Genomic DNA, 18,498 nt, shown 5'->3' with positions numbered 1-18,498 from the left:
GAGGTCATATGATACATGTCTTTCTCTGATTGACTTATTTCACTCAACATGACACCCTCCAGTTCCATCCACGTCGTTGCAAATGGCAAGATCTCATTCCTTTTGATGGCTGCATAATATTCCATTGTGTATATATACCACATTCATTTGTGAAGAATATTCTTGCTGGGTGCAGAATTCTACCTTGGCAGTTCTTTCCATACTTTAAAGATAATACTCCTTTATCTTCTGGATTCCATTGTTTCTTGTGAGAAGTCAACTGTCAGTCTGTTGCTCCTGAGGTAATGGATCTTTTCTCCTCTGGCTGCTTTGCTTCGGTATTCCAAAGTTTTACTACGGTGTTCCTAGGTGTCAGTTTTTGGTTTTTTTTTTTAATCCTCAAAATTTGTAGGACTTCTTCAGTTTGTCACTGTTTGATTGTTTTTCATCAGTTTTGCAAAGTTCTTGGCTGTTAGCTCTTCAAATACTGCTTCTGCCCCTTCTGTCTCCTCTCCAGGCCATCCCGCTCTATCTGTTGTGCCTCCTAACCTCTCTGTCGTTTCATCTTTTCATCTCTCCCTGCTTCATTCTGGGAAATTTCTTCCCAGAAATACAAAGACTGATCCACTGGCTTCTCAATTCCCATCATTGTACTTTTCAGTCCTAGGTTATGCATTTGATTCGGTTCTTTTTTATAGTTTCTGGTTCTCTAAAAAGTTCTTAATATTGTCTTCTGTCATCTTGAGCACGGTAAGCACAGTTATTTTATTATCTCATGGTTATTTTATTATCAATATCTGGATTTCTGCAGGTCTGTTTATTTTATGTTTTGCTGTTTCTAATTCTTGTTATTTTGGTTCCTTATGTGGTTAGTTTTTATTTTGCTCCCAACATTATATTGGCAAAATTGTTTATAGAAATAACTGGAGACCCAAGTTTATGTAATCTTTCTCCAGTAAAGATTGACTTTTGCTCCTTTTAAGCAGCTAAGAGCTCTAGTATTTCAGATCAGCTGCTCCAATTTCAAGTCCCTGTGAGACACTGCCTACTTCTGACTCACCCTCATTGCTAGTGGCTGCCTTTTTGGATCCCAGCCCAAAGTGCAAGGGGTTTACCCATGACCTCCTTTTCAGACCCTACTCTCTGATCTCTTTCCCACTAGCCCTATGAGGCTATCACAACCTCTACTTAGATCCCATCCACTTCCTCTGGAGTTGGTAAATTAGGCCTCAAACCTGGCAACTTGCATGGCATCCTCCACCTCCTAGATTCTGGTCCCATAATTTAATTCTCCGCTGTCTTTAAGCAGGTGTTTTTTGTATATTTTAATTGCCTATCTCACATGTCCCCAGCATGGGTGTTGGTTTAAATTACCTAATTTGTCATTACTAACATGGAAGCCCTAATATCCTGTTTTCATAAATTAGGTTATTAGGTCCAGAGAGACTTTATCATAGCTAGTTAAGATCAGAAATGACGAATACCCGAGTATCCTGATTCTGTGTGATTTTTATTCTGTTACACCACTGCCAAAGTATACAGATAGATCTAGCAGCATTTTGATATTTGCTGTGCTCAATGACACTTCTTTCAGTTTATTTGTCAAGCAGTAAAGGTCCCGTATCCCAGGAAACTTGCAGAAAATCCTCAAGTAAATAATACCCCCTCCCTGCCTTCCCCATCCCATTAAGTTTGTTTTAAATTTATTTAAACTTTTAAAAAGTGAGCCACAAACTCCCCATATAAATCTCCACTTTGAAAACCATTAGAGATTCATGAACATGTGGTCACCTATCACTGTTTTCTAAAGTAAGATTCTGCTTGTACTTTGTAATAATATCAAATCTCTGCTTAATACCTAAGCCAGGGATTGGTGTTCCAGAATAGGGAAGAAGTATCAGTTGTCTTAATTCATAACAAATCACCCTAAAAGGTAGTGCCTAGAACAACAGCAATTTATTGTGTCTCATGATTTGGCGGGTTGACTAGCCAGTTTGTCTGGTCTCACTGGGGCTCACCAAGTCTAAATGGTCTAAAATGGCTCCCCAAATGCCATGGCTGAATGACTGGATAACTTGTCCTCTTTCTTCATACAGTTTTTAGTCCTGGGTTTCTTCACATGATGGAAGAAGTATTCCAAAAGTTCAAAGCGCCTCAAGGCTGAGTGTCCACGAGTAACCCAGTATCACTTCTGCCATTTTCTTTTGGTTAAGACAAGTCATAGGGCCAGCCCAGATCCCAGGAGTGGGGTGGAAAATTCACCTCTTATTGGGAAATGCAGTGAAATATTGTGGTCCTGTCTTTAAAAGCTGCCACAGTGTGATGAAAAAAGGCAGGTGTTGTAGGCAGAGTAATGGCCTCTGCATTTCAACACCGGTTCTCAGACACTGATGGACAGAGTGTTCTACAATTCAGTTCAGTTCTCCCACTACCTGGAACAGCCCGATGAAGAGTTGCACACAGTGACAAGGTCTGGGAGGTCTGGACATCCAGAGAGCAAGAGGTTCTCCTCATGGAGATGGGTTACATCACCCTCCCCATACATTGATATGTTCACCAACCAAAAAGCTCCTTGGAGCCTCTGTGTCTGAGTGTTTTTTTGAATGAGGGTTTTTTTAAATAAGGGTTTTATTATATAAGCATGATTGAGTAAATCATTAGCCCGTGACTGGACTCAACCTCCAGCCTTCCCTCCGTGGAGGTCAGGTTGCTGAAAGTCCCTTCTCTAATCCTATGGAGGATTTTTGTGATGCCCACCCCCCATCCTAAAGCTATCTGGGAGCTGGGCAGGAGTCACCTCATTAGCATAACAAAGACATTCTTACTACTGAGGAAATTCCCAAGGTTTTAGAAGTTCTATGCTAGGACCTGTGACAAAGTCCAGGGAGAAAGAGAGGGAGAGAGATGGAGATATTATTATTATTATTTTTATTTTTATACCACAGCCTCCCAAGGTTACCCATGCCCTAATCCCCAGAACTTGTAAACATGTTGCGTTGAATGGCAAGGTAGAATGAAGGTTGCAGGTGGAGTTAAGATTGCTGGTTCTGAACTTAAAGAGATTATCCTGCATTGTCCAGGTGTAGGATCTTTGTAAATTTAAGAGTCCTTCAAAGGGAAAGAGGAATGCAGAAGAGTCAGAACCAGGGAGATAGTATCATTTGAAAGACTTAATAGGCCATTACTGGCTTTCAAGATGGAAGGAGGCCACAGGCCAAAGAATGTGGGCAGCCTCTAGAAGCTGGAAAAGATAGGAAAGTGGGTTCTCTCTAAGAGTCTCTAGAAGATCAGAGCCTGGATTTTTAGCCAGGTGAGGCCCATCTCAGACTGCTGACCTTCAGAGTTCTATGAGAATAAATTTGTGTTGGTTTAAGCCACTAAATCTGTGGTGTTGTAGAAAACCGACCTCCGTGCTTCGGAACCAAAGTATAAGGCAAAAGACAGAGTTTGAGATAAAGACGAACGAGAGCTTTCTTGCTTTGCAGGGCAAAGGAGGCTGCACAGGCCATGGCCTTCAGAAACTGCAAACCCTACGGGAGGAAGGGACTGGGGTGGTTTATAGGGAAATAACAGGATCTAGCCGGGTTTGACAGGAATTGTGTAGGTGCTACCAGCCTCCTTCATCATGTCTTTAGGGTGGTACCGGGTTCCTGGAACAAAAGGCTAAGAAGGGAGGAGAGGAGCTTTGCGGAAGAGAGGAAAAAGGTTACTTTAAAATTGAGCTTCGCTGAAGCATTAGTGCGGCCATTTTTATTTTTGTTCGACTTTGTGCTTTTAGGCGGTTTCAGTGGTAATCCGCTGTGGCAGCAATAGGAAATGAACATAAGCAGGGCCTTGAAAAAGGGGAAAAAGTGGCATTTTTTTCACCAAGGAATGCAGCATGATAAATCTGTCCTTGGAGCTTCCTGTGTAGATGTTGAAAACTCACTGTTGAGAATGCAAGTAACTTCACATTCTTCCAATCTCTCTTCTTAAATTATTGACTACTTCCTTTTACCTCTAGCCCTCAGTAGAGCTCAAAATCGCGTATCTACAGAGGACTCTATCTCAATTAAAGTGCATCTGTGTGTGTCTGATAGGTTATAGATCAGAGAAGGGAAAGTAACTCTTTGGTAAGTAGGATACATTTGACCTTGATTCATCCAGTGAGAATTTGTTACCTTCAGCAAACCAGGATCGGTCTTACACCAGCACAGTTTTATACTTAAAAGGAGTTATGATCTAATGCATGGTAGAAAACTTAATTGGCCCAGAGGGAGAGATTTCTTGGTAGACTCTTTCTTAGAGTCAGTGACACCTACAGGAGGTTTTGTAACTTCTCTACTTATAAGTTTCAATCTCTTTTTCAAAAGCACAAACTAACATGATGATGGTGAGGATGACGATGATGATGATGGATGGCAGCCATGATGCTTACAGAGCACCTACTGTGTGCCAGAGCTGGGCTTACATTTTATGTTCTTCATTGCAGTTCATCTTTTTCATGGCTCCTTCCTCTTTCTATTAAATTACTCTTTCTGTTCCTTTTTAACCATCTTTCCATAAATACACATAAACTCAATGTTTACACATCTCAATTATTTACTCCTTAGTTTTATCCCCTTTCTGCAGTTCCTGATGAATTCCTAAAATATAATAAAACAAAATTTTAGCTAGATGCACAAGAACTCCCAATCTTGAAGGGGAAGGAAGAATAACTACTTTATTCACAAGTATATGTCTGAGAAATTAGAGGCACTGAGCTTAATTTGACACAATTAACACTAATTACATGTTAGAGTCCTTAGTTTGGGATTTTTCTCCAGTGAAACTTACCATTTGCTGATTTATTTCTTTAGGAGCCATATTATGTACGTTGCATTAAACCCAATGACAAGAAATCCCCACAGATATTTGATGATGAGCGCTGTCGGCACCAAGTGGAGTATCTTGGACTACTGGAAAACGTGAGGGTGCGGCGGGCGGGGTTTGCCTTCCGCCAGACATATGAGAAGTTTCTTCACAGGTGAGAATAAAGAGCCCTGACAGACATCAACAAATCTGGGGTCCTCCCCACGTAGGACAGTGTATCAGCACAGATTAAATACTCTCAGTATTTGTCAAATGAGTAAGAGTCAAGAGAACTGCAAATATGAAAAACTTTCTCATTCAGCTCAAGAGTCTCCCTGAGTTTATGGTTTATAGACCATGAGGAAAGATTCATTCTGTGGGGGAAAAATATGGGTGTTGTAGTTTGGTAGAAAGAACCTAGATTCAGAGTCACATCTGGCTTGGAATCCTGGGTATGCCACTCATTTGCTGTGTGATCTTGGGCTAGAAATTTAACGTCTTTGACTTTGTTTCTGCATCTGTAAAATGAGTTTAATAACACTACCTGTAAGGCTGTTGTTGTGAGGATTAAGTTAACCTAAGTAAAAAAAGCTAGGTGCCTGATGCATAATAGATGTTCAATTAATGCTGTCTGTCCTTACCGATATTAGTAATTACCATAATAACAAAATATTAAGCAGTTAATCATGGAGACCGTGTAATTAGTCTACCTGGTTTGAATCCTGGCTTTGCCATTTCTTGGCTTTTTGACCGTGGGCAAATTACATTATCTTTCCATGCCTCTGTTTCCTCAGGTGTTAAAAAGGGGGTTAGTAATAATAACTACTTTTTAGGGTTGCTGGAGAATTAAATGAGATTGTGTGTGTGTGTGTGTGTGTGTGTGTGTGTGTGTGTGTGTGTGTATAAAGCAGTTAGAATGGAACCTGGCATATAGCAGTCATTCAATATATATAAGATATCATTGCTCCTGTTATTTATTGTTAGTAATAATAATGATAGTTGACAACTGGGACTCATAAAGTCCCTTTAAATTCCATCTGTTCATTTATCTAAAAATATTTATTGAACATTTCCTGTGTTCTAGACTACAGATTCCACAGAATGTGAATAAGTAGATAAAAATATTGGGTGCTCAGAAGAGTCTCTAAGGAGATAATAATGGCAGGAACAAGCCAGCCACGTGAACATCAGAGGGAACAGTGAGGGAGAGGCTCAGCTGTTCGTAGTGAGTGTGGTGTGTTAGGTAGCAAGCGTAGCTGTGTGGCTGGAGGCTGCTCAGTGACAGGGCAGGGGTGTGAGATGAGATCAGAGAGGTGGACAGGGGCCAGATCATGTCGAGTTTTATAATCCAGACTAAACAGTTTAGATTTTGACTAAATCTGGCAGGAACCCAGTGGTGGATTTTAAGCAGGGAGCAACCTAATCTTATGGCCGTTTGAGGAGATACTGTGACTGCTGTGTGGATAGGAAGCAAGGAGACATTTAGGGATGTTACTGTGGGAACCGGGGAGAGGGGGCTTGTTCGTGCCTTGAACAAGAGGTGATTGTAGATGCAAGGGTAGTGGACAGATTTGGGATATGTTTTAGGGAAAGGTTGACCAGGCTTGCTCATGAATTGGCTAGATAAGAGAAGAAGAGAGGAGTGAAGGATCACAATTAGATTTTGGCATGGGTAAGCATATACCATTTGCTGAGATGAGATTGGGTAAGGGAAACTTGAGGAAGAGGTCATGGAACAGGGGCAAGGATGGACTCAAGGTTTGTCTCTTGACGTTTAGGTTTGAAATGGCTACTGAAAATCTAGGTAGAAATATTAAAATGAGCTATTAAATACACATATTGAGAGTTCCAGAAAGAAGTGCAGGTTGGAGATAGAGATGCTGGAGTCATTAATCTAGAGATGACATATAAAGTCTCAGAACTAGATAGAGACGAGAAGGAGGCCCATTCAGACACTTAGGTTTGTGATCTGACATGAAGGAACCACCAAAGAGAAGAAAAGGAGCCACCAATGAGATAGAGGAGATACCAGAAAAGGGTTATGTCACAGAAGCCAAGAGAAGACATCATTTCAAGAAGAAAAGTGTAGTTACCATATCGCACATTGCTGTGCAGTCAAGTTGTCAAGTAAGGCAAAGGTAGAAGCTTCAGCATTAGATCTGGCAACATAGCAGCCAAGGGAGAAAAGGCTGGGCAGAGCCTGATTTGAACAGGTTGGGAAGTGAATTGAGAAGCTGGACACCTGTAGACAACTCAAGAATGTGTGCTGTGAATGAGGGCAGGGAAGAATGTGGGATGTGAGGTCAGGAGACACTAGGAAATGGATGCAGGTGGGGCTGATTCAGAACAGAGGGAGAACCCACAGGCGCAGGACCAAGGGAGGTCATTGTCATCATCATAACATCCTTGAGAAGGCAAGGCTCAGAATCCCACACAAGTGGAAGGTTTGTCAGCGTTAGGTAGGAGTAGGGACACTTCCCCCATAGCAACAGGACAAAAGGCAGAGAATATGAATACAGATGCAGAAAGGCAAAAGGTCTGCAGATGGCAAAGATAATGTTCCAATCTGATTGCTTCTGTTTCCTTAACCAAGCATGAGGTGAGGCCAAGAGTGGGGGAGTAGAGATAAGAAGAGGTAGTGTGGAGGTTTGAGGGGAAGTGGGAATACTCATTTTGGAGAGTGGGAAAGCACAGATTTGTATGGTAGGATTGCTGTCAGGAAGGCCCGAGTGTCCGTGTGAGATCTGAGGTTATCAATGGACAGTGAGACCACCAGCATTATTGGTTTTCTCCACCAGTGTTCAGCTACTTTTGCACAGAAGTGAAAGGGATTGCACTAAATGGAGACTCTCAGAATGAATAAAGCGCAGTAGCCTGGAAAATTCAAACTTCATTTTACACTGATCAAAAGGTTATGCTCAAAACCGACCATTTTCCTTATTGAAATCACACTGTCCTTTAGATTTGGTTTTTCATTTGCTTATTGAGGCTGTAGAGTTGGAATGTTTTCATGAGTAGAGATGTGTGCATTCTGAGTCTTGATTTCAAACAGTGTCAGATTATGTTAGAAAGATTGCTAGTCCGTTGTTATTATACTTAGAATTCTAGCAATTGCTCAGTCACAGAATTTGTTTTTTTGTTATCACCCATAAAAAATCAGCAGACGTTAAATATTGGCCTGAGCAGGGTGGGACTCGGTAACTATAGGATGGGGCTGAACCGAAAATATTTTATCATGAGACAAAGGGAAACCGTGGTGAGTAGCTAAGGTAAGAGAACAGTAAACAAGCCTGACTTGGAGGAGACAAGGAATTTTGCAAGTGCATCCATATCTTTTACGTTCAACTCAGGAGGTTTTGGTTGTGTTTGTTTCTTGGCATGGGAGACATGCTATAAGGATTGGAATATGTTTTCTAATACATATATAAAAATACACTAGAAAAGATTCAAAGGAACCTGTGAATTTCAAATATGGTGGTCTTAGTGGCATAAGATTAAGTCCATTTCTACTCCAAGGACATCCCCAGATAATGTAAATTATATATCTTTAAAACCAAGAAGATGCACAGCCACACTATGGAGTCAAGAAGGGGTTTGAGTCTCAGTGAACCTTGGAAATGTGACTCCCTCCTAAATACGAAGTGAAGCAATTGTGAAGACCCAGCTGTTAGCCAAGGTCGCAGTTTTAAGGAAAGACTGCCTTTGCCATTCAGGAAACCATCCTGAATGTACTGTTTCTGTGGAGTTGGCTACAGCTGCAGCACCAGGAGGTGGCCACAATGGCTAGGACAAGGGACACCTCAGTAGCTGCAAGGGGGACATCATAGGCATGATGGCTGACACCCATGAAGCCAAACTCGCCGCGTTACAAGAGGCCAACCAAGGCCAAGATGTACACAGAAGGACTCTGTGGAAGTAGACAGGATAACAGGGAAACGTCCGAGAGAGACCAGACCATGAAGAAGAGACAGTAAGCCCAACAGATGCCAAACCTTACCCCCTGAGGAACCAGAGCAAGGAGTAAATGGCATTGGAACTAGCCTGTTTAATATTTTCAGAGAGATGAAGGAGATAATTATGGGCCTAGGATAGGAATATGAAATCAGAAACAAGAACAGGTAATTATTGGGAAAAATAGAGATTTGGAAAATGAAAATCAGATTAAACACAACTGAAGAGAGCTTTGTCCATCAGCAGGAGAATAAGTCAGCAATGTGTCACATAATCACACAGTGGCTGCTAACCAGCATTAAAGGGAATGAATGGCTGATACAACAACAACAAACATATTCCATGCTGTTGGCACATTATGTCAACAAAGGATAGTCACCAAAGAATACATCCTGTATGCTGCCACTTATATGAAGTTCAAGAACAGATAGAAATCAGAACCATGGTCAGTTCTGGAGTGGGGGAACTGATGGGAAGAGAGAAAGGGGCACTCTCTGAGATTATGGAGATGTTCTGCATCTTGATGGGGTGTCAGTTTCATGAGTGTATACATTTTTCAAAACTTGTTAAACTGTATACCTAAATGTGTGCATTTTATTGTGTGTAATTTTTACCACAATTTAAAGAAATTAAACTAAACCTCTTTTTAAAAGCACATTAGTAAACTGGAAGATCAAGTTGAAGAGTTCTTGCAGATTTCATCACAAAGAAAAACAGAGATGGGAGATACTAGAGCTCAGGCAGTATGTAAAGTCAATCCAGGAGTGCCAACAGCTGTTCAGCAGGAGCTCCCGAAGGAAAGGAGAGAGAGCAGAGGGGAGAAGCAGTACTTGAACAAATAGTGGCCAGGAATTTTCCTGAACTGAAAAAAGACAGAAATCTTCAGATTGAAAGAATACACAGAGTGGAAAGCATGTGAATTTTTTAAAAATGAAATTACATTATGTTCACTTTTAGAATGTTAGCGATAAAGGAAAATACTTAGAGCTCCCAAGAAAACACAAAGTACTACCAGGGAATGAGAATCATACAGACACCAGACTTCTCATTAGCAACATTTGATGCAAATAGACAAAGCAGCAATATCTTTACAGTGAGAGGGGATGAACTTTATACTTAGAACTTTATTCCATGCCAGGCCGCCTGGGTGGCTTAGTCAGTTGAACGGCCGGCTCTTGATTTTGGCTTAGGTCATGATCTTGGGGTCCTGGGATGGAGCCCTGCATCAGGCTCCATGCTCAGCAGGGAGTCTACTTGAGGATTCTTCTCTCCCTCTCCCTCTCTCTGCCCCTCCCCTACTCTCAGCTCTTTCTCTTTCTCAAATAAATCTTTTTTTTAAAAAAAGAATTTTATTCCATGCCAAATTATCATTCAAGAGTGTCAGTACAATAAAAATATTTTCTGACATATATAGGCTCAAAAAACTTACTATTCAGAGATCCTCTGAAAAATCTTCTAGAGCCAAAGGAAAAATAAATGCAGAAGAGAAAAATGGAATGCAAAAAGTAATATTGAACAAATAAAGCAGTGAAACTTTTAAGTCTAAACATGTATCCATTGTAAGTGGGAAAAAGTCTTTGGTAAAAATCTGAAACAAAAATGAAAATTGGAGTGAAAAGTACAGAGAAGTAAAGACTTTTGTACTGTTTATGGGAAAGATAGAGATATAATTAACTGGACAGGAAAAAATAAGCATATATTTTCATATAAATACATACTTTTTATATATATGAAAAATTTTAAGACAATGATAATAACAGTGGCTAACACTGTGAGTTGCTCACGGCATATCCCAGGCACTGATTTGAGTGCCCTACGGGGTAGTAGGTAGTAAGTCACTGGTGGTGACCTCCAGATAAGGAGAAGATGGCACCTCCCATTTTTATGCAGATGAGAAAACGGAGCACCCAAAGGTTGAGTAACTTGCCCCAGGTCACAGAGCCGAGTCGTGGCAAGTGGGAGCCCTATTTGGACTCAGGCCCTTGCTTCCTGAGCCTACCATCAGTGCATTGCCTCACAATTGAAGGGATGGCTTTCAAATCAAAGGAGAAAATAAAATGAAATAAAGAAAATTCATTCTGTCCAAGTATCATACGATCTCACTGATATGAGGAATTCTTAATCTCAGGAAACAAACTGAGTGTTGCTGGAGTGGTGGGGGGTGGGAGGGATGGGGTGGCTGGGTGATAGACATTGGGGAGGGTATGTGCTATGGTGAGCGCTGTGAATTGTGTAAGACTGATGAATCACAGACCTGTACCTCTGAAACAAATAATACATTATATGTTAAAAAAAAAAAAAAAGGGAGGGGGAAAATGAAGGGGGTAAATCAGAGGGGGAGATGAACCATGAGAGATGATGGACTCTGAGAAACAAACTGAGGGTTTTAGAGGGGAGGGGGATGGGGAGATGGGTTAGCCCGGTGATGGGTATTAAGGAGGGCACGTATTGCATGGAGCACTGGGTGTTATATGCAAACAATGAATCATGGAACACTACATCAAAAATTAATGATGTGATGTATGGTGAATAACATAACATAATAAAATTAAATTTAAAAAAAAAGAAAATAGTCTGTCCAAGAGAAAAACAGTAAAAAGCAACAGCAAGAAGGCACATCTGATAGAAAATATGAAAGAAGTTGAGACATTGGACACATATTAATAATCACAATAAATGTGTTAAACTTACCTTTTACAAGACGGAATTGTGGAAGGTCAAGTCTATCTGATTGATGATTATATAAGTCGAGATTAGGTCCTCTCTAGAATCATCTAGGAAGGGTGCTGTATGAGGCCGTGGGATATGCGTCTGGGAAAATAGCCTATGTCTACTCTGCAGACTGTCTTTATCTTCAGCTTTACGTAAGATGAATGTGTTCCGATTGGGAGATGGCCGTGTTATTTTACTGTCACACCAGTAGAACTAATAGTGGGACGTGGGGTGGGATAGACGGTGTGTATTGGACTAATGGTTCGGATGCTGGCAAGAGAAAAAGTAACATTTTCCACTGTAAATTTTTGCTTTTAGATTCTGCAGATTTTTTAAAGCTAGGTTTGAACCTCCAGTTTTACTTGTCACTTTTCTTTATTTTCATTTGTTTTATTGAAAAAGAGAAGGATTTTAAATGTTCTGATAACCTTAAAAGCTGCGTGAGTGTTTCAGGGAGATAATACTCATTGTCAGGAAGCAGATGAGTTCAGCTTTTTAATTCACAAGTTCAGGATGCTGGTTTGTGGGAGAACTGGGGTCTTGCCATTTTACCATCAGGAAGAAAGGAAGAGCACCTTAGCTGAGCGGTGTGGTGGCCGGTTGCTTCCAGCTTCTGCGGTATGCCAAAAATTTCAAACACACCGTGACTATCTATATTATAGCCCAAATGTTGACTCTTATTCTAGTGTTATAATGAATTGGGGATGATTCTGATTTTGTTTCCTTTTTTCATCTGATATTACCTCTTCATATTTGAACTCTTTCATTTGGTTTCTCCCTATTTGGCAAGTGAGTAGGCTTTTAAATGTATAGAGAGGAATAATGGAGGTTGGTGGTTGATGAAAGAAGACAGTAAAAGTCTAAAGGATAAGCAGGAGCCAGCCTTTGAAGTAGTAGATTAAAAAGCATTCCAGGCAATGGGAACAGCATGTGCAAAAGCTCTAAAGGAAGAAAGAGGCAACCACACTACAGGACCCTAAAGAAGGCCAATGTGATTGGAGTATAGTGCTGAAGGGGGAGAGCAGTAAAAGATAAAAATGATGTAAGACTTTCTAGAAAAGTCCTATGGCAGCTGAGCTTGCAGAATGGATTGGGGAGGAACTGGAAAACAGTTCAGGAGTCTATTTTACTAAGCCTGATGGTGGCTTGGATTAAGATTGTGGCAGTAAAAATGAGAGTAGTTGAATTTTAAATATATTTTAGAGGTAAGCCCGATAGGATTTGATGATGAATTAGAAGGACAGATAGAGGAGAGAAGGGATCAAATAACGATTCCCAGGATTCTGGGTCTAGTAACTGTGGGCACTGAAGTGGGAAAGTGAAAGAAATGTAAGACACCCCTCAAGACTTATGTGAGCATTGGATGTATGCATCTAAAGCTCAGAACTCAGAGCTGGGCTATGGAAAATTCATGAATTGAAAAATAAAGTGGATGGAGTAGATGAGATGATGGGAGGTTGCACATAGAAGAGGACCTGATATGAGCCTTGGGGTCCTCCAACATTTGAGGGTCCAGTAATGGAGGAGCAGTAGCCAGAAAATGAGATCAAGAAGAAATATCCAGAGAGACAGACGGACATCAGGGAGATCATGCTGTCATGGAAGCTCAGAAAAGAAAGATCCATCAAGAAGAAGGGATCACACACCGCTTAGGTATCTCAGCAAGAAATGTGTGAAGCCCAACAAAGACCATTTAGAGACTCCCAGGAGGCACAAAAGTAGGCTTGAACAAGTGGAAAGACATGCCTTGTTCTTAGATAGGATGATTCAACATCATAGGTAAATTTAATGAATTTAATGTGGGAACCCAATAAAAATACCAGCAAGGATTTATTTTGTGATTGTTTTCCCCCTGGAACTATGCAGATTGATTCTAAAGTTCATATAGAAAAATAAGCAGGCAGGAATAGCTAGAAAAACCTTTTAAAAAGAAAAGGATGAGGAGAGACCACCAGATATTAAAATATACTAAGATATCTATGATTGGGGCCCCTGGGTGGCTCAGTCAGTTGGGCAACTGCCTTCAGCTTGGATCATGATCCCAGGGTTCTGGGATCGAGCCCCACGTCAGGCTCCCTGCTCAGCGGGGGAGTCGGCCTCTCCCTCTCCCTCTCCCACTCCCCCTGCTTGTGTTCCCTCTCTTGCTATCTCTCTCTCTCTGTCAAATAAATTTTTAAAAATCTTAATAAGTAAATAAATAAATAAAAATAAAACCACATAGGACTGATGCACAGATGTACAGAGAGAGCAGTGAAACAGACCAGAATGTCTAGAAATACACTGAAGTACATACGAAAATGTAGTATATGATTAAAATGCCATATTAAATCACAGGATGAAAGATGGATTTTAGTAAATAGTGTTGGAACAACTGGGTGGCCACTTGTCAAAAGATTAAAAATTGGATCCATACCTCACACCGTATACCAAAAGGAACCCCAAGTGGATGAAAGATTTCAATGTAAGCAATGAAAACATCCAACTACTAGAACACATAGGTGAATTACTTTGTAACCCAAGTGGGAAGAGAGCCTTTCTTGTATGGATTAGAATTCCGATGTAACATATGAAAGAAATTACTGAGTTTGGCTACATGTATTAAGCAACTTGGCACCGGGGTGTGGGGGGCAGTGCTGTGGTCAGCAGCCTTCTCAGATGGTCGCAGTGATCCCACCTCTTGGTGGTCCTGCTCTTTGCCAGCCCCTTCTCTTGAACGTGGGCTGGCCCTAGTGATTTGCTTCTAACAAAATGGAATTTGGCAAAAGTCATAGAATATCACTTTTGAAAGGAGGCTGTGACCCTGTGACTTCCGTCTTGCTCGTTTTCATTCATGAAGAAGCTGGTGTATGATGAGCTGCCTTATGAGAGGCCAACGTGGCTGCTTGCGCCTAGAAGCACAGTTGGTTTTCGTGTATTGATCTTATATGCTTAGTTTTCTTTTAGTGATAACAGTTTTCATCTGAAGATCTTCATTTCCTTTGAAGCGAATCATAAATAATATGAATTTTATTCCTTCCCCAATCATACCAGCTTATTTATTGGTCTCTCTATGCTGGCTGGAAAACCATGATCGAGGGATCCTTATGTCTTTGCATGTAGAGAATTTGTAAAGGTTACCCATTTATAAATGATATTTGCTGTAGGTTCTTGGTAATTTAATGTGTACTAGATTAAGGAAGAACCCTTCTATCCCTAGTTTAGTTAAGTCTTTATCATGAGGAGTGTTGTATCTTATTAAGTCTTTTTCTACATCTCTTACCAGGTCAGTGAACAGAATTCATTACTAAGTTTTTTTTTTCTATTTATGAAGTGTCTTGAATTTATTAAATAGTCTTTCTGCATCTATTCAGACCATAAGGTTTTTCTCCCTTAACTTGTACCCTGTTCATTTTTCACACAGATACAAGATGATCTGTGAATTCACCTGGCCCAACCATGATCTCCCTTCAGACAAAGAGGCTGTCAAGAAGCTGATTGAACATTGTGGTTTTCAGGATGACGTAGCTTATGGGAAAACCAAAATTTTCATTCGAACACCCCGAACACTGTTTACCTTGGAGGAACTCCGTGCCCAGATGCTCATAAGGATTGTCCTCTTTCTGCAAAAGGTAATTTTATATTTTATATACAGGGACCAGGTCTTGCTTTTACGTTCTTAAAATTTTGATGGATGTTTTCTTTGATTCAAGAAATGTTCACGATCGTATATTCTTTTTATCTACGCCTATCCTAGAATATTCCCTGTTGCCTTCACACATGTAAAATTTATTTGGCTGCCTGAACTCAAACTTACTCTATCCTCAAAACTCAAGACATTTTATCTTCCAGTATTTAAAGTTGGGGCGATGTCTGAAGTAGCCAACTTTTTGTCTCTTGTAATTAACTGGGTTTTTTCCCTCAGCCTTACTGGGTAAAGGACTTTTTTTTATCTTGTAATTCAGAAGTTTTGTGGACGTGTTTAAAACCCCCTGCTCACCCATCATAACCAGCACCAGCACTTGAATGAGGAGTGGGGTGCTGACTTGAAGCTCATTAGATCATAGTAGCAATCATTCATTATTCATTCATCATTCACTCACTCATGTTTTTCTTTTTATCTGCCATACCCATTTCCATGCCTTCCATATGAACCATTTTAATATTTAAAAAATTATATATGTGTCTTTTTAAAAATCTTGTTCCTCTGAGAGAGGTATATTTTCTATGGGATATATACCAAGAGAAAAGCTGCTGGGTCAGATGGTGTACATAGACCTGACTGGTATAAGTAGTGCCCATTTCCTCCCCAAAAGGACTGTCTGTTTGCACCAGCTCACTAAGGGAGTTACTCTGTGCCTACATCCCAACTAGTAACATCCAGCCACCTCAATTTTGCAAGACTAATAGGTATAATGATATCTCACTGCTGTTTTACTTTGTGTTTCTCTGGTTACCATTGAAACTGAGTATCTCATTAAATGCTTTATTTGCTCTTTGGGTCTTCCTGTAAATTGCCAGTTTGTGTCCTTTGTCCATTTTTCTCCTGGAGCTGGTATCATTTTCTTGTTGATTAGCAGGAATTCCTTGAGTATTTTGGACATTAATCACCTATTTACATTAGACATTTAAAATATTTTTTTTTAATTTTTTTAGAGAAGGAAAGGGTGGCAGAGGGAGAGAGACTCTTAAGCAGGTGTGGAGCCTGACACAGGGCTTGATCTCATGACCCTGAGATCACGACCTGAGCCAAAACCAAGAGTTAGACGGACACCCAACTGTTTGAGCCACCCAGGTGCCCTGAAGGGAATCCTTAATTTTGACATTATCAAATTCTTTAATTCTTTGTCTTACATTTTATTGAAGAGGGCTTTCCTTGTCTCCAGGTCACAAAGATACTAGCCTTTGTTTTCTCCTCTGAACCGTATACTTTTATCTTCCACATTTAGGTCTTGAATCCATTTAGAACTTACCTATATATGTGGTTTTACATAGGAATCTGGTTTCATTTTATTCCATATGGTGAACCATTTTCTCAGGACCATCTACTGAACAGTGTGTCCTTTCCCCGTTGATTTGTGTTGCCACCTCTATCAGTATGTTATCCTGTATATATAGTCTGTCTCTGAATGTTTATTTATACAGTTGCCCATTTTTACATTGATGCCACATAGTTTCATTTGCAGTATGTCTTAGTGTATGGTAGGATAAGTCATCTTCTTACTCTTCTTTATGCAGGTGGAATAACCTACACATAGACCTTTATTTTGTAATATAAATGTTAATGTGTGTTTATAGGGTTCATTAAATTCAACAATAATTTTTATTAGGATGGCATTGAACTTATAGATTAATTTGAAAGAATTAACATTTTTACAGTATTAAATCATCTTAAGAGTACAAAATAGGCTTATTTAAATCATTTCTTTGACCTTTAGATTTAGAGAGGCTATATGAATTCATGGTTAATTCCTAGATATCGCATTGTTTTTGTTACTGCTGTGAATTTTTTATTCTACATGCCAGTGTTGGTACAGAGAAATAATATGAGCTTATGTTGGTTTATCCATATCCAGAATGCAACCTTTGTTGATTCTGTTAGTTTTTCTGGGGAAATGTTTATATCATGTGCAAATAATGAAGGTGTTCTCTTCCCTTCCAATTTCCAACATGTTTCTAAGTTTTGCTGTCTTCTATTATTTTGCTTAGAACTCAGAAAATCTTTCGGAGTGGAATACTAAATTCTATTTCATCCTGAAACAGTTTCCTTGTATTAACTGGCTCTTTTTGTACTGCTTTTACTCAGTTCTGTTTTATGCAGGTTGGGTGTCTGTTTTCTGTCTGCCATGGGCAATTATTGTCATATATCTGTTCTTCTGTATATTTAAATCCTTTCTTTTGATCTTCAGTACTTACCATTGGTGTTTTGTTGTTGTTACTATTCTTTTGGCAGATCTGATACTTTGTTTTTCTACTTTATACCTATTCAAGAAATTGACTCGGGCTCAGGGTTTGGCCCTGAAGGAGAGTGACCATCCCCTCCATTTGTTTGGGACAGTCCTGGTTTATCACTGTTGTCTCTCATACCCCTTTCGCTGTCAGAAGTGTCACTTTTGCTATGGATAATTATGGATAACACATTGTATAGTCGCCCTACCCTGAACTCACGTTCTGTCCACTTGGTGGCTGGTAGAATCCTGGTCTTCAGTCTCCAGTGGCAATTTGTTCACTTCCTCCACAGTTGACGATGTCCCACAGACTTTAATCTGCCACAGTTCTACCAGTCAAAGATGGGGCCCCAAGCCCCCATGGCCAGCTCTTGCATAGTAGGTATGCACACCTACTACGGCTCTCCTTTTTCTGTCCTCTCTACAGCGCCTCTGCTTTCCTTCTGGTGAGAAATTACAATTTCTACGTAGAAAAGGGAGGTTCTAAAAGAGGAATGACTACTTCAAAAGCTGTCACCCTTGCCGTGGGGGAAAAGATGTCCAGGGCGCTCTGTGATGGAGATCTTGTATTTCTGAACCATAAAGCAGTGGAGCAGGAAATAAGGATCTTTCTCTGAACTCAGGCAGACCATTCTAGGGTATGATATAGGCGATACAGATTTGTTTTTTAAACCAACTCCACAGGCCATAAAAATTATTGGAAGTTTCTCTCAGCTTCTGGGAATAGGTCATCAGTCACCTAAGTTTTCGTGTGCTATGTGTTTTTATTTTTTTCTGTAACCTTATAGGAATGGAACAGGAAGTTAGGGGAGGCAGCATCAGATGTTATTTTTTTTTACGATTTTATTATTGACAGAGAAGAGCACAAGTAGGCAGAGCAGCAGGCAGAGGGAGAAAGAGAAGCAGGCTCCCCACTGAGCAGGGAACCCCATGTGGGACTCGATCCCAGGACCCTGGATCACGACCTGAGCCGAAGGCAGACACTTAACCGACTGAGCCACCCAGGCATCCCAGGAGATGCTATTTTAAACCAGAATCTCCAACAATTGACTTTTATTTTCCCTTTTAAATAAAAAAATAGCTTTTTCTTTTTTTTCTGATC

General features: G+C 40.3%; 1 protein-coding gene across 3 annotated transcripts in view; it reads left to right on the top strand.

Moving 5' to 3' along the window:
- Positions 1 to 18,498, top strand: part of MYO1D (myosin ID) — a 350,526-nt gene that overhangs the window by 141,290 nt on the left and 190,738 nt on the right. For all 3 annotated transcript variants that reach the window (XM_027625032.2, XM_027625033.2, XM_027625031.2), the window contains 2 exons: positions 4,818 to 4,984; positions 14,873 to 15,080. In XM_027625032.2, coding sequence (XP_027480833.1) covers positions 4,818 to 4,984; positions 14,873 to 15,080 — 375 coding nt within the window. The remainder of the gene's footprint in view (positions 1 to 4,817; positions 4,985 to 14,872; positions 15,081 to 18,498) is intronic.

The sequence above is a fragment of the Zalophus californianus genome, chromosome 16, assembly GCF_009762305.2.
Source record: "Zalophus californianus isolate mZalCal1 chromosome 16, mZalCal1.pri.v2, whole genome shotgun sequence".
Lineage (NCBI taxonomy): Eukaryota > Metazoa > Chordata > Mammalia > Carnivora > Otariidae > Zalophus > Zalophus californianus.
Note: the sequence above shows the minus strand (reverse complement) of the source record. Positions and strands in the feature narration are given on the sequence as shown.